General features: G+C 37.0%; 1 protein-coding gene across 1 annotated transcript; it reads left to right on the top strand.

Moving 5' to 3' along the window:
- Positions 1–2,615: 2,615 nt before the first annotated feature.
- On the top strand, positions 2,616–18,224 carry LOC112794439 (uncharacterized). The gene is made up of 12 exons (XM_072231617.1): positions 2,616–2,684; positions 3,207–3,242; positions 3,378–3,419; positions 3,638–3,680; positions 4,241–4,332; positions 4,449–4,514; positions 4,567–4,701; positions 5,079–5,159; positions 5,360–5,432; positions 7,000–7,102; positions 17,876–17,978; positions 18,044–18,224. The coding sequence occupies exons 1-12, from the start codon at positions 2,616–2,618 to the stop codon at positions 18,155–18,157; spliced, it is 957 nt and encodes a 318-aa protein (XP_072087718.1). The 3' UTR covers positions 18,158–18,224.
- Positions 18,225–23,294: the final 5,070 nt, after the last annotated feature.

Raw genomic sequence — 23,294 nt, 5'->3', positions numbered from 1 at the left:
AACTAAGTAAAAGGGTTATTGAAACTCCTCCTAGCACTCTCCCAAGCAATTAAATAAAATAATTTTTAAAAACTAATTAAATAAAATAATTTTTAAAAAATTAACTGATATTAGCTGAAAAAAATTGCTTCCTAGCATTACTTTGATTTTAATTAAATAGGTTTACATTCCATTCAAATTTTAAATTTCCTTTTAATTTAAATAGTTTGTCTAAATTTTTAATACATGTGTTGTTTAACTTATTTTTAATATATATTTTATATTTTAATATTTATTCTATATGAATGACTAACTTGGTAACTAATTTTTAATATATATAATTATTTAAAATATCTATAACAATATATAATGCCAATACATAAAGTTTAATGTCTAATTTCTATTTCTATTTTAACCTTACTAACATAATTGAAAATTATTTTGCAACTACTTATTTCCCTAACCAATACAAAAATTTCACACATAATTTCTGTTTAATTCTTTACTCTCATAATCTCTTTTTTAATGTTTTCACCATTTTTCTAATTCTCCTTATTTATCTTCTGAACGCTTCTTTAATTTATCTTCTGAACGCTTCTTTATATGGAATAATTATTTATAAGTTTTTAGATGTCTTAAACTAGATAATAACTATGTCAAAAGGTTGATTTTTAGGACCATATATAAAACAAGAAAAAAATTAACTAAAAGTCAACAAGTATTTAATCAGTGGTGATAAATATTTTTTTTATGGATCTTATTATATTCTGAGTTATTCATCTAAATTATTTTTTGTTTAGTTTTATGTTAATCTTTGTTTGTATCGTATTGTTTTAAGTATGTCTATAAATAATGTACTCTGATGGTCTGACCAATAATTTAGCCTCATTCTAATTCTTCTATTATAGTTTTTTTTAATCATAAAGAATATATCTTTTCTATTGACCTTCAGTTTTAAAAACATAAATGTAAATAAGTTATAATTTATTTTATAAAATTAGAATTCTTTATTTTTAGAAAAAATATTTTTATTATCAATAATTGAACTAATTTTATAATAATTTTAATTTAATTAAATTCATATTATTATTATTATTATTATTATTATTATTATTATTATTATAAACATTGTATATAATTGCCGTAAGTATTAAATTGCATTATAAGTTTATATATTATTATTATTATTATTATTATTATTATTAATTATGAAGCATGGAAATCAAAGGCTGTTTATATTTCTCATTAAGTTAGATATATATTAGCATTATCATTGTGCACATATATATAAAATGTATTTATCTAATAAAGAAAGCCAAAGGCGGCTTACTAATTAATCATGCATATATAAATGATTAGCATATGTAGGAGAGAAAAAGAAAAAGAAAACGGGAGAGAGAAGAATGTAACCGCGAAAGACCGTAAATCCCACCAAACTTCCGACTTCGATTTCTTGCAATTCGTAACTCCAATCAAAAATCTAATTCGGTAAAAGTATTCATATCCTCATCTTCTATACGTTGGCACCACTTTTGACCGGTAGAAGTTGACGGTGATGTAGCTCCTCTATCCCTTAAATTTAACCAACTGGAGTTTTAGGAGGCATAGACGATTCTAGACATTTTCTTCTTCGATAGCTCAGTCAGAAATCTTCTCCAGAGCTTTGAATATTTTTATTCCGTACGAAGGTATAGTCACTACAAGAAAAATACCCATTTAACCACACTTTTTTTAAGCTACATTTGAAAAGCGTAGCCTATTCATAGAATAGGCTATGCTTTTTTCCGTGTTGCCTTTTTATAAGAGAAAAGGATACACAAATGCGGCATCATTTAAACAGTGTAGCCTTAGGTATTATAGAAATCACTTATAAAGTGTAGCCGTAGGTTGATATTTATAGGTTCACTTTTCATATCAAAGGAGATGCTTTTAAAGAGTAATTTATTTTTTAAGTTTTGGGTGCATTTAAAAAATGATGCCTAATGTATCCAGAGCAAAATACCACTTGATATCTTTTTTCCTCTTTTACGCGAAAGAAAACCTACACTTAGCGAAAATTTTGTCAATTCCCTCCTAGGTCATCACTTCCCTCTAAAGCCCTTTCATCCTTGCACTGACCCGTGAAGAAACCCTCTCACCACACTCACCATCGCCACTGACCACCCACCATCGCGCAGAAACCCTCTCACTGCACCATCGCGCAAAAACCCTTTCCCTTTCCCCTTCTAATTATTTGAAACCATTTTAATGTCTCTAAAAAGTAAAAATCCTTTTCCCCTTTTAATCCTCTTGAAAAACCCTTGCCCCTTTTTCTCTAAAACCAAACACTCTAATCTCTCAAACACTCATTTACGGCACCGGCACTGGACAGACGACGGCTAATGGCAAGGAGGCATTGAGTAACAGAACCACGACCGGTAGAGAGTAACAGAACAGAGGAGGCGAGGCGAGCTACGACGGGAACTAAGCTACGGGCGAGAAAGAGGTGCGACGGTGACTGATATGGGGTGGAGATGCGAAGATGTGATCGGAACCACTCACCACTCCGGCTCAACATTCTATTGTCTCAGAATCTCTCTATCCCTCTCGTAACCACTCAGTTGGTCTGGGTCAAAACCGCTCATTCTTTGTTCTCCATGACGAAAAATAGTGAAGAACGACAAGTTGGCCTTAGTGATGACGAACCGCGATGGAGAACTGAGATGGTAGTGACGATGAACTGAGACATAAGCACTAAACAGAGATCAATGGTGTGTATGAAACTTCTGGTTTTGCAAATTTGTTGAGGATTTGTTGTTCTGATATTTGGGGTTTTACAATCTTGTGTAATTTCTGCTTCTTACTATGTTAGGGTTTGCTTTTTTATTTTGCATTTTGCTTTATTATTTTGCATCTTGCTTTGTTAGGGTTTGTTAGTTGTTATTAGTGTTATTCTCTAATTGGAAACCAAGTACCAACAGGTTCGGTATTTGTTATTAGTGTTATTCTTGAGGAAGCTGGATTACTTTCTTGGGATAAACTGATTATTATGGATTAAGTTACATGCTGAATGGCATACATGTACCATGGATATCATGAAATATTTATTGATAGATTGGTTTACCTAGTCATAACTTGACCTTCATGCTACTATTTGATTATCTGATCATAACTTGCTGGAGTGAATTTACAATATTTTAAGTTTTAACCTGTTCTTTCTCATTCTCTAACTCGCTCTCACTTTTCAGTTTGAAGGTGAATATGATTGTGATAGTGATGATGAGGTATGAGATATATAGAATTCTTCTCTTTATTCTATTCTATGCCAATTTCTATTTAGAGAGTATCACAACAATGCAGTGTGCTGCGTGTGCTAATTTAAAAATTTCTTCTTCTGTTAATCATTCTGCCATAATCAGATAGAGAAAAATTGCAGTCTCTTTGGAGAAACAATGTCACAGGTATTTCAATGTCTCTATCTTGCTTTCTACAAATTGTCAAACTCCTCGTTCCAGAATTTATTTTTGATGAATTAAACAAAGCGTTATGGTAGAAGATGTCTGGGCTGCTTTAAAAAATATTTGATACGCATCATCCTACTTTTCAATTATTGATTTAATTTGATAATGTAACTTGGATGCATATTATTATTCGCACTGGTACTTTGATGCCTTTTCAGGAGAATGCAGACAATTTTGCAAAGTTAAAAGGCCTGATGCAGGGTATAGTACATGCTACTTCAAATTTTGAGTTGAGGCCTTTATGATTACCAAGTAGCACAATGTTTACTTAGGAAAGCAATTATTTCTTCCATATTTATACCTTCAGACTTGTTTTTTTTGCTTTCACTGAAGCTCCTTAATTCTCCTTGGTGGGCAGGTATTCAATCACGAAGGCATTTTGCATTGCCTTTGGGGAATATTTGGGGCTTTTGAAGTCCTTTACATTCTCCTTTCCCCTTAGTGATAGTCCTTTCATAGTGTAATAACGAAAATCAGTCACAAAGCTTGTGGAGAAGGAATCCCCTCATTATTATATTTGCAAATTGCAATGGGGTTATACTGATATATATTTTACGTTGTATTTTATTATTCATTTTGCATTGCCTTTGTGATGACTTTCATTCATTTTTTTTTCTCTTCTTAATTTCCATTTCTACTGATGTTCTTATGCGTTACAACAATTTTTTTGCTATTTCAATTTATTGCAATTTCTGTCCAAAAATTAAAAGAACTTTTGTTATTTGTTCTTATCATAAGTTGACCCCTTTATTGTATAATAGGACATGGTTTGCTTGTTCTGAATAAAGAAGGTAATCTGGCATCTCTAGATACTGATGAAGGAGGTTGGGTCTTCGATTCTTCTTCTTCTGAGGTACAAATGTTACATCAAGTTATCCTATATTTCTTGTATCTACTGGTTTTGTGGAGTATTTAGTGGAATTGATTTCAGAAAATGATCTGAATTGGTAAATAATTCTGGTATGACAGTGTTTCAATACGCTGCTTATAGTTGGGATGAGAATATTAACATCAAGATTGCAAAATGTTGTGTTTGTAATTAAGAGGGAGTGAACTTTTCAATTATGATTTCTTTTGTATATAATAGGTTCAATATCCTGGAGTTCAGCATATCATAATGACAGATATCCATAACTTGCAAGCACTTGCTTTGTACATGCAAAAGGCAGATATCAAATTTGATCTATGTTCAATAACAAAAGAAATGGAAACACAGTTGCAAGCATTTTTTTCTTCTTTTGGTCATACAAATGACCTCTTCCTCCTAACAGAATCTATACATAGACATTTTTTTATTGCTGTTATGCTCCCATATAATTCTCATATAGTTTTTTTTATTATGGTTATGAAATCTGGGTTCTGATTTTCTGAAGGATATGTGTGTGTGTGTGGCTTTTTTTCCTTTTTTCTGAATTACTTAAAATGCACAAGTGTTAGCTTGGATCTGTCTTTTGGTTGGTCATCCTACCTGCTCTGTTTAACTGTTTTGAGGGTACGTTTTATAATATTAGGAGTATGTACGGTCTATTCCAAAAAATTTTCCTTATTATGATTTTGCCAATGAAATTTTCTAACTCCAGTTTCTTTTCACTGGTTTAGGTGGATAACTTTTTGGATTATGATAATTTATCAAAGGGAATTGTCTTTACTACAGATCGGCCGTATCAACCAGGTGAACAGGTAAACATAGATTGAAAGATTGGAATTTGTTATCTAGGATAAAGTTAGCACAAAGCAAACAAGTTCCAAACAAAATGATAAGCTATTAATTGATTAAAGCTTTATTTGATCATGATATTTTTCACTAGTATGGTATCATCGGATTAGTTTAAGCGTTAAGTCCAAAGATTAGATTTGACTGCTTGTATCATACTACCTAGGTGTTCCTTTCATATGGAAAAAAAAAATCAAATGGGGAGCTTCTATTATCGTATGGGTTTGTTCCAAGGGAAGGTGATAAACCCCGCTTTTAGGGTTTATCTTGTACTGATTTCGAGGGTTTTATCAATGATTCCACACACTTTTCATATGAAAATACATAACTTTGTGTTCCTTTCCTAATTTTGCCTTAGGGATGGAAACATGCTTATTTTGTACTAAATTAGATACATTTCTAATCCTCCTTTGGTGCCATTCGATGCCATGACCTGTGTGTTAAGTGGTTTCAGAATATAGGGCAGAGATGACCCGGAGGAGAGAAGGAAAGTGGGTGCAAAGGAAAGGAGCATGAGAAAATAAGCTTTGGAAACCTCAGCAAGGACGCGTACGCGTACATGGCTCACCCGCGTGGATTGCGCAGCCAAAAGCCAAAGCCAGGAGCCAAGTTACAAGCTGGCGCGTATAGCGGCTAAGTCATGATCCTCATGGACGCGTCCGCGTACGTTACGCTTGCGCGCGGATTGCAATTGCCCAAAGGACGCGTACGCGTGCTGTGCACGTACGCGTCGATGGTCTCACATGATTTTTTAATAGAGCACGTGACCTGAGCATGGAGACAGTTGGAAGCCCCATTTTTGGGAAAGTATTTTGGCGGGAAAAGCTTAAGAAGACCAAGGGTTGAAGGGTTAAGGGACTTTTGGCTCATTTTTACATTTTTTCTAGATATTTCTTAGAGTTAGTTACACTTTGGGTAGAGAGAGAATCTCCAACTTCTCTCTAGAATTTCACTCTTCTCAAATCTCCATTACCATTCTCCATTGATTTTCCTTGGTGAGATCCATTGTAATACACTTTATTTTGATGCAATTAGTAGATCTACTCTTCTCCTATTCTCAATTAGTGTTCTTTGATCCTTTCACTTGGGATCTAACTTTGCTTTTGTTACTTGGATATTGGAACTATTGAATTGAGGTAATTTCATATTTCTTACTTGTGATTGTTCAATTGTAGATAATTGTATGATTTAGATTCCTTCCTTTCCATTTTTCATTCTAATTCCTCAATGTCTTTCATGAATGCTCATCAATTGTTTGACAAAATGCCAAACTAGTTATGGAGTAGAAATCTCTCACTTGGCTTAGGGTTTGGACCATTAGGGAAGTTGAATAGTGAATGTCAATTGTTGATTGAGAATTAAGGTTTGCTGATTGGTTTGGGATGCACTAAATTTAGATTCCCTTAGGGTGAAGTTAAGACTTGTGATCCAAGCTAATTACTTTCACTTGACTCTCCTCTACACTTAGAGGTCAACTAAGTGGAGCAAGACTTAATTGTTATCATCATTGAAGGAAACTATAGTGATAGAGTTTCTAATACCAACCCTAGGCCAAGTCCTTTAATATTGATTGTTTGTCATCTACTTTTGCTACACCAATTCATAACAAAAAAAAAGCTTCCTAATTAATAACATGCATTCTCTAGCAATTCCAAGGGAGGACGACTCGGGAGATTAATACTCTCGATTATAGATTGTAGAATTCTTTGATGCGAGGTTTAAGTGTTGATTAGACTATACTCACGATTGTACTCTCTAGTCTCTATTGAATTCTATATCAACATGCAAAATCTCGTTGATCAGAAGGCGCCAATCCTTGTGATTCAGTTGAGTTGTCAGTGTCACTCAAGAAATCTGATCAATCCTACAAGGAGAAATTAGAACTCTTGAATAAGTATGGATTATCAGGGTGAGTACCTAGAACTCCAAAATTTTACCACCATTTGTATATGGTTGAAGTTCCTTCATTTTCAATAAGATATTTCCAAAACAATTCTAGTTTGATCCGTAGTTATTTGACATTTTCTAATTTACATAATAGCTTTTCCCATGACAAAGTAACATCCAAAATATCCATTTTTGAACTGTGGAACTAACGATTAGATTTTTGACGGTTTAGAATTTCACTAATGAAATCTCGTTGTAAAGTATAGTTTCTAAACCAAACAATAATCCTTTCATACAAAAGATTGTTTGTCAGAAGTAACAAACCCCTAAATTTATAAACCGAAGTATTCAAACCTCGGGTCGTTCTCCCTAGGAATTACAATAAAGTGTCTTGTTATTGGTTAGAAATGTGTTTTGGGGTTTTGGATAAGAAGCATGAAAAATAAATGGCAATGAAAATAAACTAACAACTATAAAAGGCTCTTGGCAAGGTATGAAAATTAGAAGTCCTATCCTAGTTATCCTTCTCAATTGTGATGGGAATTGTTCGTTGCTACCACTTAGTTAACCCTTACTAAATAAAGGAAATTCAAGTGGATGAATCAATTTGATTCCTCAAGCCCTAATCAACTCCTAAAGGAAAGACTAGCTTTAGAGGTATTCAAATCAATTAGCAACTTTTAATTGTCAACCAACAAAGGAATTAGATAACTCAAGAGTCACTAATTACTCTACCTAGGCCAAGAGGAACAAAACCTACACTAAAATCCAACCAAGCATTTCATCGAACACTTGGAAGGCATAAAAGAAAAATATAGTAAATTCATAACAAGAATAGAATTTAACAACAATTATTGCAAAGAATTAATCAACAACAATCAAGGAAATCACAATTATCATGAAGTACCTCAAATTGCATTATTGAACGAAAACAAAGGGGCAACAATCTATCCAAAACAAAATGAAGAATTACAATTATTAAAGCACATAACTAGAAAGAGAGAGATGGGAAGATTAAGAATTGATAAAGGAAAATTGAATCAAAGCATGAATTAAACCTAGATCTAAGAAAAGAGATTAACCTAAACCTAATCCTAATTCTAGAGAGAAGTGAGAGCTTCTCTCTCTAGAAACTAACTCTAAACTAATCCTAGTTTGTGTGTATTATTGCCTAATTGATTCCTCCTTCCTTAGCATTTGGCGCCAAGATGGGTTCAGAAACCCTCTCAAATCGCCAAGCACGTGTTACATTAGTGAGGTCATGTGCCATCATCGGCGCGTGCGCGCACGGTATGCGTGCGCGTCCTTGGCCTGTTTCGCAATGTGCGCGCGAGCGCCTTGTGCGTGTGTGCGTGCATGGCTGACTTTGCTTCTTTGACTTTTTATGCTTCTCTCCACTTGTATGCTTCCTTCCTTGCTTCCTTTGACCCAAGCCTAGCCTATTTCAATCCTGGAATTACTAGCAAACACATCAAGGCATCTTATGGAATCAAAGAGAAACTAGAATTCATCAAAATAAGCCTTAAAAAGCATGTTTTTACACTTAAGCACAAATATGGGAGAGATAACAAAACCATGCTAATTCATAGGCTAAATGTGACAAAAGGTTATCAAATTACTCTAAATTCAATACAAAACAAACCATCAAATTGGGGTTTGTCAACCTCCCCACACTTAAACCTTAGCATGTCCTCATGCTAAATTAGGAAGGAACTAAGGGGTATGACATTTATTGAATACAACTAAACTATATGAATCCTATCTAAATGCAATTATCTAAGCAAATGGAAATGCTTAGTTCAAGCAAATCAATTCCCAAGAGATATGTATAAGCGCAAGAGCTAGGCAATAAGAATTAAGTTCAAACCACAATTGTATTGAATTATCAAAACGAGTTCAAACTTGCAAGAATATAGATAATATAGGTGAACACATGTGATTGAACTTTTGAACCCTCACCGGATGTGTATCCGCTCTACTCACTCAAGTGTTTAAGGGTTAATCCACTCAATTCTCTTCTAATCAAGCTTTCCAAAATTTGATTTTCTTCTAGCAATCAACATTTATTCAATGCATGCATACATTCATCATGAGGTATTTCATTTAGGTTGTAATGGGGTTAGGGTCAAGGTAGGATCATTTATGGTTAAGTGGACTAGGATTTGAATCTTTGATTAGCATAGACTTCCCCACCTAACTATATAATGACCTATACAAATTCAAACTATTCTAACTACCTATTCTTCACTTTTTCTTACATATTTATGCATTCTTATTTGATTCACAACACTTATGCATTGATTCCTTTTTGTTGACTTCACTTTGGGGCATTTTGTCCCCTTTTTTCATTGCTTTCTTTTTTTTTCTTTTTTTTTCACTTTTATTCCCGTTTTTTTTCTTCATTCTTTTCTTCTTTTTTTTTCTTTCAAATTATACACAGGAACATCAATTCATAAGGTCTCTACATTTAATCAATACATGAATATGTACCCAATTCCTAAATATGAGAGTGTACTACCCCCTTTTATCCCATCCAATGTTCCCGAGCCTCACCAACTTTGAATAATAAGCACTCTCACTAGCCTAGGCTAATCAAGGATCCAAACAAGGACTTTTCATTGGTTTTCCGCCTTGGGCTTGTAATGTGCTAAAATAAGAACAAGTTGGTTAAGCATAGGCTCAAAATTGGCTAACAATGGAGAATAAAAGGTTGGCTATTTGGGTAAGTGGCTAATGAAGTAATGGCCTCAATCATATAAATGCATAAATACAAGAAATAAATAGATATATAGAATCAAGCAAATCAAGGGTCACAATCATAGAAAGAGAGCAAATTCACACAAGAATGGAAAATAAGTGGTTATAAAATGTAACCACATCAATAGGCTCAAGTCTCACAAGCTTGTGTTCTTAGTTCAACACATGCTTCACAAAGTATGAAATTCAAGCAAGTTTTACCAAAAAATTTTCTTTCAATCAATTGGGTTAATGCTCTATATTTAAACTTCTTGGAAAATTTCAATATTTGACTAAGCATTGTTGTGATTTGCAAAATTCAAAAATTTTCTTAGTTCACCTTTTCCTTTTTCACTTAAAATCAACTTCTTATGCAAAAAGGGTAACTAAATATTTGCAATTCAAGTATGATTTCTAATCACAACCACAAACTAAAAAGATAAACACAAATGTATAAGGAAGGATCCAACTAAAAGTACGGAGTCTATCACCCAAAACATCTACAAATATCCAAAAGCATCAAAATATATAAAATCCAAAATAAGCAATAAAAGTATCCAAAGCAAACTAGAAATGCATCAAAATATATACAAAGATGTGCAAAATAAGATAACTAGGCCGAAAAGTTCACCGGTTCCCAAATAATGCTACCGGTGCCCTCCCCACACTTAAAACCAAGCATCGTCCTCGATGCTAAACCGGAGGATCAGTGGGAGGTACAACGATAGGCTCTGGCTCTGGCTGTGGGACCGGCTCCTCATGAGTCCATGGTGGCTCTGTAGTGTCAGGGGCATCCTGCTGAACTGGTGCCTCCGCATCCTCCTCCTGATGATCCTGCTCATCGGAGGCCGGAGAATCGAGAAGCGGAGGTAGCTCAGCACCCAAAGAAATCAGTGCCTGGTCCATCCGGTCTAAACGGCGTCTGACATGGCATCTCTCGCGCTCTAAGAACCGGAAACGACGCTGGACCAGGAGATAGGTCGGCTCGGGTGCTGCTGGTGGATCTGTGGATGATGAAGGAGCTGCGGCTGTAGAGGATGATGGGGCAGCTGTAGGAGCTGATGGCGAAAGTGTCCCCACGACAGCTCTAGCCCGAGAGCGGCGTCTAGCAGGTGGTCTCTCATGCACCCAGCCACCCCAGGGGATAGTAACCTCCCTGTCATCAGCATCAGGGGGTGGTGGTCGCACATCATCGTCTAGCCATGGGACCTCAGCTAGGGCCGCCATACTCGTGACCAATGTAGAAAATGGGAGTAGGCCACGAATATGCGCCCACCACATACACTGTCGGATAAGCCTAGGAAAAGAGACATCCTTCCCCTCCATGATACACCCAATCAGTAGAAGCATCTCCATAGGGATCTCAGAGAAGTGGGTGGTGGGTAGGACATAGCATGCGAATATCATCTGCCAAGTCTTGGCCTCACGAGTCAGATGAGTAAAGAGCATCCCTTTTTGCTTGGTATTGTTTGCATCCATAACCCATGTGGCATCTGGTAACCCAATGACGCTCCTAAGTGCCTCATAATCAAAAGTCATGCTGTGTATGGCCAACTCAGCCTGCTGATGGGCACACAGCTCATCAGGGACATGCCGGCACTGTAGCGCCTCCTCAATAGCAGTCTCAGTAACCATGACCTCTCTACCCCTCACCTGAACCGAATCCAAAGTCGGACGGAAGAAGTTGTAGTAGAATTCCTTCACCCATGATATATTGATATCCCCCAAATCTCGGTCAACAAAGTCGATACCCAACTCAAGGATCCGACCGGTAATGGACCGTCTCACATCATTAGGTAGGAGAAACTTCTTCTCAGTATTCAGCTTTGTTGTTCGATATCTAGAAAACGAAGCTCACAGTAGAGATTGGGGAATTTGTCTGGATTGGTAGAAGGAAATTGCTGATTTTCTTTTTCTTCATCATTCAATGGATTCTTAGCATAATGCTTGTAGATGGAAGGAATGGAGGGTGTAGAGAGTTTTCTTTTCTTGGAGGCAGTGGCTATGGCTTTGCCCTTAGTTGACATCCTGAAAAATATGATTGAATATAAGCGATAAAACACTTAGCATGTAACAAAGAAGGCATGTTCAGGATACAGATGTCAAATAACAATCATGATGTTGCAATGAATATGCAAAAGTAAACAAGGAAAATAGAAGTGGACAAATGAACCAAAAAAAATGCAATCCTCATTAGGGCAACAATTCTTATTCAAAAGGCAATAATATCATCAAAGTGTAAAAGAACTGTTAAAGAAGGTTAAAGAGGAGTGGAAGGTAAATGGTTAAAGAAGTTAGTGAGTTAGAAAAGTAGGTTAGGAATATGATGATATTTTTGTGCGATTAAAAAGAAGTTGTGGTTCATGTTCACAAAGATTGTGCAAATCCGGGAAGTCAAAAGGAAATGGAAATTTGCCCAAAACTGAAATAAAGACCAAAAGGAAACAAATTTTCTTGAAAATTGGGCAGCATTCCGGCTTAAAATTGGACGTTCCCGGATAGCAAATTAGCACAATTAGCACAGAAAACAACATCAATGAGGTACAGCAGTAGTGGGATAGTACTCAGGCAACAAGAAGTGCATAAGAACAATTCAAAATCAGCATACAACATCCAAATAAGCAGACAGCAAATTATGCACGAACGGAGCACTTATCAGGCCTAGAATCCTCTATCCAGCCCTAGCTACCTAACCGCAATTATTTCTATCTAACCTAACATGGAAAATTTGAATTTAACTAACTAACGTGCAATTACAGAAATTAACATAAACGAATAATAAAAAGGAAAAACAGAAATGGAGCAGGAACCTGGAGCAGGGGAACTAATAATGGCAGAGAAAATGGGGGGCAATAGGGCCAGGAGCTGCGCCGCCGTGGACGGTGGCGGGGAGTGGCCGGCGGTGGTGTCGCGGAGGGGTGAGAAACTAAGGAGAGGAAGCTGGCTGGGTGACAGAAGGAACGTGATGGGAGAGTGTGAAATGGGAGATGAGAACATCGCCGGTGGTGAGGGTGGGACGGCGGCAGAGCAGAGGCGGACGGCGATGATGCTGCCGCGGCTATTATGTGGGAAGAAGGGAGAGAGAGCGAGTGGAGGGGGGAGAAAATGAGTGGGGTTGATGGTCGAGAAGGGTAGTGAGTTGGCCGTGGGCGGTGGCTGGCGCTGCTGCGGTGACGGGAGTTGGGGGAGAGAAGAGGAAGAAGAAGGTGGAGGTTGGGGGAAAGGGTTGCGCGACTGCGCAGTGTGCTTCGCGTACTAGGGTTATCCCAATTTTTGAATCGACGCACGCGCGCACCTTGCGCGTCTGCGTCCATTGAGAAAACTTGGGATCTACGCGTTCGCGTATAGTGCGCTTAAGCGTGGATGAGTCAAACCGGGAGAAGACGCGTAAGCGTACAGTGCGCGCACGCGTGCATGGAGTTGGGCTAGAGGCTTAGAATTGGCCCAACTCAGGCCTAACTCTCTGGAGAGTGGCCTGGAAGTCGCGCTACCACATTAGAGCGCACGCGGCATGTACGCGTCCGTGCGCTTTGAGGAGAATGGAGAACCATGCGCGAGCGTGCAGAGCGCTCTAGCGTGGTATGGTAGATTAGGTAAGGGCGCGTGTGCGTATAGTGCGCGCACGCGTACGTGAGATTGGGCCTGAAGCTTAGAGTGGGCTTGAGGCACGCCCAACTCTCGGGTTAGAAGCCTAGATTGGTGGCAGCACGTATGGACGCGCACGCGGCAAATGCGCGTCCGCGTATGCTGACGATTTGAGATAGGGTGCACGCGCTCGGTGCGTGCGCTCGCGTCGTGTTCAATTTTTTTTTTGGCATACGGGCGCGCACGCGGCGAGTGCGCGTCTGCGTGAGTTGAGTCGAGCCAGGGGCTTAAGAATGGCTCAGAGCTGGCCCAACTCTCTGGGGACTGGGTCACAATTTGCAGCAGCAAATCGGTGCGGACGCGGCCGGTGCGCGTCGGCGCGAACCTCCATGTTCTAATAGTCGGCGAGCACGCAGGTAGTGCACGTCCGCGTGGGGTAGGTTGGGCTCAGGGCATAATGTTTGCCCAAGAGGGGCCCAACTCTCGGGTATGTGGGCGATGTTGCATCCGCACAGGGACGCGTGCACGTACATTGTGCGCACGCGTCCACACCCCCTTTTTTTTCCAGAAAAATTATGCTGGGTGTTCCCCATAGTGTTCACAACTCTTATTCACTCAACCATCATACAATTCACAAAAATGCAATTTTGATATTATTCATCTACTACTAAACACAACATGCATGTGACTAAGCTAACAATTAAGTTGTACAAACAAATTTGTATGAAACATCTACCTACAATGGTAACTCAAATCACTTATTAGGCAAATTTAAAAGAGATTGGAAAGAGTTTACCATGGTGGGGTGCCTCCCACCTAGCACTTTTAGTTTAAGTCCTTAAGTTGGACATTTTGAGATGCTTGTTGTCATGGTGGCTTATGTTTGTACTCATCCTTGAGTCTCCAAGGATCTTTGCTCCCCAATTGGTTTACAGAATTTCCAACCATTTTTATTAATCTTGGGCAAAGTTCTACCCAAGATATGAGTCCCCATAGTTGGTCTTCACATAGCGAACTGGGATCCCATATCTTATCTTCACATCCGTCCGTTGGTTTTGTTTCATGATTTTGCTCCCCAATTGGTTGACATAAATGTGGTGGACACACAGAATTCTCTTTACTCCACCAATGCTTCCTTCTAGACCCATACAGAGTGATTCTTATCCCAACATCATCCCCATACCTTGGGGCCTTGACCGTGATAAGCTTAACACCTACGTTCCACCCACTACACAACTCCTTTTTACTTGTAATTCCACAAAGAGTTCTAAGTTGACCATCATTTTCAATCAAACCATATTCAAGTGAGAAATTAAAGCTTAGAGATAGAGATTTTACCCACTTAAATGTTGTGTTGGATGGTAACTTGGGAAGGGAGGCTTCCCCACACTTAGACAATGCAAGGTCCACCTCCTTGTGCTCTTCTTTAGTTGTTTCCATCTTTTCGCAAGCTTCTTCAAATTTAACCTCGTCCCTTTTGTTGCGTGATTTGGTGTTGTCTTCAAAAACTTCATCTCGCCCAATGAGAGGTGATTCAATTTTGGATAGAAATTCATTGATGAATGAGTTCGTCTCTTGATCAACCTCTTCATATTCTTCAATTTCAATATACACCATGCCATTTTCGCTTTCCTTGGAAGGTTGTGTACACTCTTTTATAGTTTCAACTTCATGTCCAATGGGACAGGATTCCATTATAGAGAGAAATTCATCCATGATTGAATCCATCTTTTGATAAGCCTCTTCCAAGTCTCCAACGATGATATGCCTTGGAGGTTGCGCACCCTCTTCAACATCAATTTCAAGCTTCTTGGAAGAGTGCTCCATGATGCTACATTCCCATGGACTTTCAACATCTCCTAAATCTTCAACCACTTCTTCCTTTTCTTCAATGATCATAGGCTCCTCCAATTGTTCCAACACGTAATTCGAGTCCTTCTTCTCCACCGGATTTTCTAATTTCTCCTTCATGCTTTGCTCTTCAATCGACTTTTCACATGTGGTCGCGGAAGTATCTTGAGTATTCAAACATTGGTGGGCTAAGGTGTGCACCACCTTCGTCAAAGTGGTCACAAACTCAAGTGTATCCCGCTTCATGGCCTCTTGTCCTTGAAGTAACAAAGTGAGAGAATCGTCTATTGAGGCTTGTGGTGGGTAGGAGGGTTCATCATTTTGGAGAGGGGATTCATAATAGGAAGGTGGTTCTTCTTGGTAAGGTTGTGGAGATTGTGTGTATTGAGGTGGTTCTTGGGAGTAGTCTTGATAGGATTGTGGTTGTTCTAAGGATTCTTGCTCAAAATGGTCATAAAAGTATGGTATGGATGATTGGTCATATGATGGATATGGATTATGGGAAGGTGCTTGGTGTGGAAGGGCTTGTGAGAATGGTTGGGGTTCATGTTGAGGATATGGTTCGTAGGCATATGGTGGTGGTTCTTGAAAGTCACAAGGTGATTCACCATAGCCATAGGATTGGTATGCATCATAAAATGGCTCTTCTTCATAGTGTATTGGTGGAGGTTGTTGCCATGAAGATTGGTCATATGCATATGGCTTCTCCCACCTTTGATTGTTCCATCCTTGATACACATCCTCATTGAAGCTCTCATTACCTACAACATAATCAGAACCAAACTCATGGCCAAAGTGAGAATTCATGGTGGAAAGAGAAAATAAAATTCTACACTAGCAAATGAAGCAAAAAGCAAAATATTCACACTATTCACATATGTACAATAACCAATAACATAATACCATTGCAATCCCCGGCAACGGCGACATTTTCACGATTAGATTTTTGACGGTTTAGAATTTCACTAATGAAATCTCGTTGTAAAGTATAGTTTCTAAACCAAACAATAATCCTTTCATACAAAAGATTGTTTGTCACAAGTAACAAACCCCTAAATTTATAAACCAAAGTATTCAAACCTCGGGTCGTTCTCCCTAGGAATTACAATAAAGTGTCTTGTTATTGGTTAGAAATGTGTTTTGGGGTTTTGGATAAGAAGCATGAAAAATAAATGGCAATGAAAATAAACTAACAACTATAAAAGGCTCTTGGCAAGGTATGAAAATTAGAAGTCCTATCCTAGTTATCCTTCTCAATTGTGATGGGAATTGTTCGTTGCTACCACTTAGTTAACCCTTACTAAATAAAGGAAAGTCAAGTGGATGAATCAATTTGATTCCTCAAGCCCTAATCAACTCCTAAATGAAAGACTAGCTTTAGAGGTATTCAAATCAATTAGCAACTTCTAATTGTCAACCAACAAAGGAATTAGATAACTCAAGAGTCACTAATTACTCTACCTAGGCCAAGAGGAACAAAACCTACACTAAAATCCAACCAAGCATTTCATCGAACACTTGGAAGGCATAAAAGAACAATATAGTAAATTCATAACAAGAATAGAATTTAACAACAATTATTGCAAAGAATTAATCAACAACAATCAAGGAAATCACAATTATCATGAAGTACCTCAAATTGCATTATTGAAAGAAAACAAAGGGGCAACAATCTATCCAAAACAAAATGAAGAATTACAATTATTAAAGCACATAACTAGAAAGAGAGAGATGGGAAGATTAAGAATTGATAAAGGAAAATTGAATCAAAGCATGAATTAAACCTAGATCTAAGAAGAGAGATTAACCTAAACCTAATCCTAATTCTAGAGAGAAGTGAGAGCTTCTCTCTCTAGAAACTAACTCTAAACTAATCCTAGTGAGTGTGTATTATTGCCTAATTGATTCCTCCTTCCTTAGCATTTGGCGCCAAGATGGGTTCAGAAACCCTCTCAAATCGCCAGGCACGTGTTACAGGTCATGTGCCATCATCGGCGCGTGCGCGCACGGTACGCGTGCACGTCCTTGGCCTGTTTCGGAATGTGCGCGCGAGCGCCTTGTGCGCGTGCGCGTGCATGGCTGACTTTGCTTCTTTGACTTTTTTTGCTTCTCTCCACTTGTATGCTTCCTTCCTTGCTTCCTTTGACCCATGCCTAGCCTATTTCAATCCTGGAATTACTAGCAAACACATCAAGGCATCTTATGGAATCAAAGAGAAACTAGAATTCATCAAAATAAGGCTTAAAAAGCATGTTTTTACACTTAAGCACAAATATGGGAGAGATAACAAAACCATGCTAATTCATAGGCTAAATGTGACAAAAGGTTATCAAATTACTCTAAATTCAATACAAAACAAACCATCAAATTGGGGTTTGTCAGGAACACTAATGAAAAATAACTAAATGTACTACCATTTTTTTTAAGCAAATGCGTTATTTTTTAGAATTTTATTTATTTACTGATATAGCTTCTGTTTTCATAATGGCCATAAGCCCATAACCTTTTGTTTCTTACTCTCTTTTGATGACTTTATATTATCTGATATGCCTTTAAGATATCATTCCGATGAATACTTTTGACTTTAATTGTTACCAACTTATTTTGTTCTATTTTTGGTCAGATCTCAATGTTTTCCAATACAGATTACTGGTTGGCCATTGGAGTTAATGGCTTATGCTTCTTTAGCTGTTAGTCCTCCAAGCATGATAGCGCGATCTGAAGAGGTATGAACTAAACTAACTTTTTTGATATTGTTGTTATAGAACTCAACTAGTGATTCTTTTGACAGATGGCTGCAGCAGCATCAAATAAAAGTACCGCCAAGAAAGATTCGAGATATCCTGAAATAGAGGAGCAAGCATTGTGCGAATCCAGTATATCAAAATACAACAATAATTTGTAATCCTCTTTATATTCATTGATACATGGAAAGTAGTAGTTTAGACATGTTTCATTTTTTTTTACTCTATTGTTGAATGATTGTTCAATTGGATAGTCGGATCCATTGATTTATGTACTAATATATTGTAAGATTATAGTGCTTGTGAATCTTTAGAATGTATTTGCTGTCTTTTGCTAGAATATTTTTTAGTTTAATATAATTGTGTATTTATTTTTATTTTATAATATTTAATTTATTTAATTAAAAATACATAATTATATATATAATCATATTATTAAATATTATGTTGTACAAAAAATTATTAGAATTATATATATATATATATATAGAAAATTAAAAAAAAAACAATGAGGGACCTAAGGCTACACTTATATAGAGTAGCTATAGTATACAAAAAAAAGAGGGACCTAAGGCTACGTTTATAAAAAGTAGCTATGGTATACAATGTGGCTACGCTTTACAAGTGATGCAGTAGTGTTGAAAAGCGTAGCCTATTCTAGAAAAATGAAAGCTGAAAAGCATAGCCTTTGGTCTTGGACAGCATCACTTGAAAAGCGTAGCCTATTCTCAAAAGCCAAAAGCGTAGCCCTTGGTGCAGAAAAGCGTAGCCTTTGAGAATAGGCAACGGCTGAATAGGAATCACTCTAAAAAGCGTAGCCGTAGCCTAAGGCATCATTTTTTTCACTTTTGGCTACACCTTTCAAGTGTACCTAAATGGGTATTTTTCTTGTAGTGAGTTTTGGTTTCTCGTAGTTAATATTTAATGTCACGTGAAAATTTAGGCTAGAAGACCTTAAGATAGGAATGAAATGAATGAATAATTGATGGATTGTGTATATGGTATAAAATGTGATGTTTAGCTGTTGTCAATAATTTGCTGTTGAAGTTGGTCGGTTTGGAAAAAGATTTAATATTGGTATTTGTTTGATTTTGAAATAATTTGTTACTGGAAATGATTTGAAAGACTGAGAGATGTTTAGTTCGATGGTTGGGACCTTTGAAGGGTGGCTAAAATTTGAGTCTTAGAGGAGATATTGCCAAAATTTCTATAAGAATTGGAGTTTTGATTTGAGGTATTATTTTAAAAGGGAAAGAGACTATTATGTGGCTTGTGTATTTAAGACTATTTGTTGACTCTCTATCGCAAGATGTGACCGGGCACTTTAACTCCCCGGATTCCCCCATGGACATGCATATATATATATATGAATATCGAATATTATATCTGAGCTTGGAGTTTAACTCCATGGAATATTATATTTGAGCTTGGAGTTTGACTCCATGGAATATTATTGAGCTTGGGGATGCGCACACAGATGGACTGTCCAATGGTTAACTACCAGGACTTATCGGGTTGGCTGTATAACTGACAGATGAGACTCATCAGCCATAGGACAGGCATGCATCATATGCATTTGTATGTATTGCTTGAGTTTGAATTTGTTTTGGTTTACCTAACTGTTAAATTGACATTAACTGCTATCTGATTTATGTGTTGTAACTGTTATCTATACTTGTATTTTCCTTGCTTGAATTGTGCGTGTATGTTTTCCGAGAAACCCCTCTTGGCGGAGGTGTGAAGAGGGTTGTCCTACGGGAGATTCAGAGGATTAGGAGCGACAGAAAGTAGAATGTTAGGTTAAATTTAGATTCAGAACTTGAATACCTTAGATAACTTACCTAATTCTGGTTTAGTTGAATCATTAAGATGAAGTCTGAGTGTCGAAGTTCTAGGAATGCCTCTAGCTTTCCCGAGACCTTTTATATTAACTATACGGACACCTTTACCATACTGAGAACCTCCGGTTCTCATCCTATACTATGTTGTTATTTTTCAGATGGAGGTCAAGAGACACCTCGTTGAGCGTCTGGGTATCCTCCTTACGAGCGCAGAACTATATTTTGGACTGTAATATTTTGTTTTAGGTTATGTATATTTGTTTATAGAATCTCTGAATTTATATTTTGTGTTTTATCCCTCCTAGAGGTTGACTTGGAGATACACGGATTTATTTTGTGGTTTGAGTTTTATTTTGGGCTGTATATATACATAATTATATACTCTGGCCGGCCTTAGCTTCACAGGTCAAGTCTGGAGCTTGCTATCTGAGTTTTGGAACTTTGATATGTATATATGTTTTCAGTTATCTTTCGATTTTACCTGTCCATTTTACGAATATCCATGCGAGTGTGTCACGATTTTCTGTTTATCATTTTGTTTAGCTTGTTCTTCAAGGCTTCTAGATATGATTTCATCCAACTATATCTATGTACATATCCTTTTCTTTTAGAGGTCGTAATACCTCGCCACCTCTGCTTTACGACTTAAGCGTAAGGCTCTGTGTAGTAGGGTGTTACATTATAGTATCAGAGCAGTTCATTCCTATAAAGCTTGAGGAATGGACTGATTATGCTTATGGGCATACTCTGGGTGTGTGTATGTGCTATTAGGATATCTAATTGATATATGTGGCATAAATGTTCATGAGCATGCATTTGGAACTTGAAGCATTAAACTTGCGATATTGAGATTGATCAACTTAATATCACTTGTTTGGTGTGAACAGGGACCAAATGTCGTCTCGTGGATCCGAACGAGGTATACGGAGAGGAAATCCTGAGGTTTAACCAGTGCAAGGACGTCGAGGTGGAAACCCTAGTGCTAGTATGAGTAACGTAAGTCGATACTATAGGTCAATGACCCTTACTGATTTTCTCAAGAATGGTCCACCTCGGTTTAACGGAAACGCCAATGCCCTGGAGGCTGATCAGTGGTTTCGAGAAATGGAGAGGTTTTTGTACACTCAGCATGTTTCTGAAGTACAGTCAATGGAGATAGCGACATATATGTTGGAGGGAGATGCTCAGAATTGATGGCAAGAATTGTGTCATACCTTGCAGGTGGAGTTAACGGATGTCCCTTAGCATAGATTCAAGACAGAGTTTTACGGGAGATATTTCTTGCATGCGTTTTGCATTGCAAAAGAATTGGAGTTAATGCAGCTGAAGCAAAAGGATATGTCCGTTGCTGACTATACTCGTGAATTCGACAACATGTGCCGTTTCTCAAAAACTTGTCAAGGAAATCCAGCCGATTATGAGGAATGGAAGTGTGCTCAGTATGAGAAAGGACGAAGGAGAGACATCTTTAATTACGTGTATCCATAAAATCTAACAAATTTCACTGAGTTGGTTAAGAAGAGGCAGCTCGCAGAGGATTGCTCCATGAAGTGGACATTGCTATAGGAAGGCTTTGGTGAGACTACTCCAGAGGAGCCGCACAGGTATGGACTGGGAATGTGTTTTTGATGTGGAGCACCGGGACACATGTCTAGGGATTGTTCGCGTGGGAGAGCCGCAGATACGGGTTGGCCACGACAGGATCAAGGTAAGTATGATACCGAATGTGTAGGATAGATTTGTTCTGTGTAAAGCTAGGACCCCGCTTTCGTTTAGGATACATAATCGGATATGAAAGTTTAGGACTGGAAAGACTGGACGTAGTTTGGACTTGGATACGGACTAGGAATTTAGGCCGATAGAAATATCTCTTTAATAACTGGTTAGGTGTCGAGAGAAAAAGTAAGTTGTGATAGATTTAGTGTCAGAGGCTGAAGCAGTTTCGATTGTATTACGTAAGGTGACACCATTAGAATTGGCAAAACTTAAGAGCTAGATGAAGTGAGTATTATAAGTGATAAACCCGTTATGCTAATACCAGTCTGCCTTATAACCCTTCTGCATCGAGCCTATTATGTATCTTCCGCTTTGCGTAGACTTTTAAGCCATAAGAATATCCTGGATTTACAAACAAAGCATATCAAATCTTTCTGTTTTTCTTTGACATGTTTAAAAAGGGGAGTTAGTATGAATCTCTTCCATTTTATATCAATTTTCGAGGACGAAAATTTTTATAAGGTAAGAAAAATGTAGCGACCCTCAGTTTCAAAAATATAAATGTAAATAAGTTATAATTTATTTTATAAAATTAGAATTCCTTATTTTTAGAAAAATTATTTTTATTATCAGTAATTAAACTAATTTTATAGTAATTTTAATTTAATTAAATTCATATTATTATTATTATTATTATTATTATTATTATTATTATTATTATTATTATTATTATTATTATTATTATTATTGACATTGTATATAATTGCCGTAAGCATTAAATTGCATTATAAGTTTATATATATTATATTCATTGCATTACTATTATTATTACTATTATTACATTTATTATTATTATTATTACATGATCATCATTACTATTTCTAGTATTATTATTACTATTATTAATTATGAAACATGGAAACCAAAGGCGGTTTATATTTCTCATTAAGTTAAACATATATTATCATTATCATTGTGCACATATATATAAAGTGTATTTATCTAATAAAGAAAGCCAAAGGTGGCTTACTAATTAATCATGCATATATAAATGATTAGCATATGCGGGAGAGAAAAAGAAAAAGAAAACGGGATAAAGAAGAATGTAACCGTGAAAGACTGTAAACCCCACCAAACTTCCGACTTCGATTTCTTGCAATCCATAACTCCAATCAAAATTCTAATTTGATAAAAGTATTCGTATCCTCCTTTTCTACACGTTGGCACCACTTTTGACTGGTAAAAGTTGACGGTGACGTAACTCCTCTACCCCTTGAGTTTAACCAACTGGAGTTTTAGGGGGCATAAACAATTCTGGACATTTTCTTCTTCGATAGCTCAGTCAGAAAGCTTCTCCGGAGATTTGAATATTTTGATTCCGTACGAAGGTATGGTTTTGGTTTCTCGTAGTTAATGTTTAATATCACGTGAAAACTTAGGCTAGAAGAACTTAAGATATGAATGAAATGAATGAATAATTGATGGATTGTGTATGTGTATATGGTATAAAATGTGAGGTTTAGCTGTTGTCAATAATTTGCTGTTGAAGTTGGTCGGTTTGGAAAAAGATTTAATATTGGTATTTGTTTGATTTTGAAATAATTTGTTACTGGAAATGATTTGAAAGACTGAGAGGTGTTTGGTTTGATAGTTGGGACCCTTGAAGGGTGGCTAAAATTTGAGTCTTAGAGGAGATATTGCCAAAATTTCTACAAGAATTGGAGTTTTGATTTGAGGTATT

Source organism: Arachis hypogaea, chromosome 1 (assembly GCF_003086295.3).
Source record: "Arachis hypogaea cultivar Tifrunner chromosome 1, arahy.Tifrunner.gnm2.J5K5, whole genome shotgun sequence".
NCBI classification, from domain to species: Eukaryota; Viridiplantae; Streptophyta; class Magnoliopsida; order Fabales; family Fabaceae; genus Arachis; species Arachis hypogaea.
The sequence above is the reverse complement of the archived record's forward strand: the minus strand, read 5'-3'. Positions and strand labels throughout refer to the sequence as shown.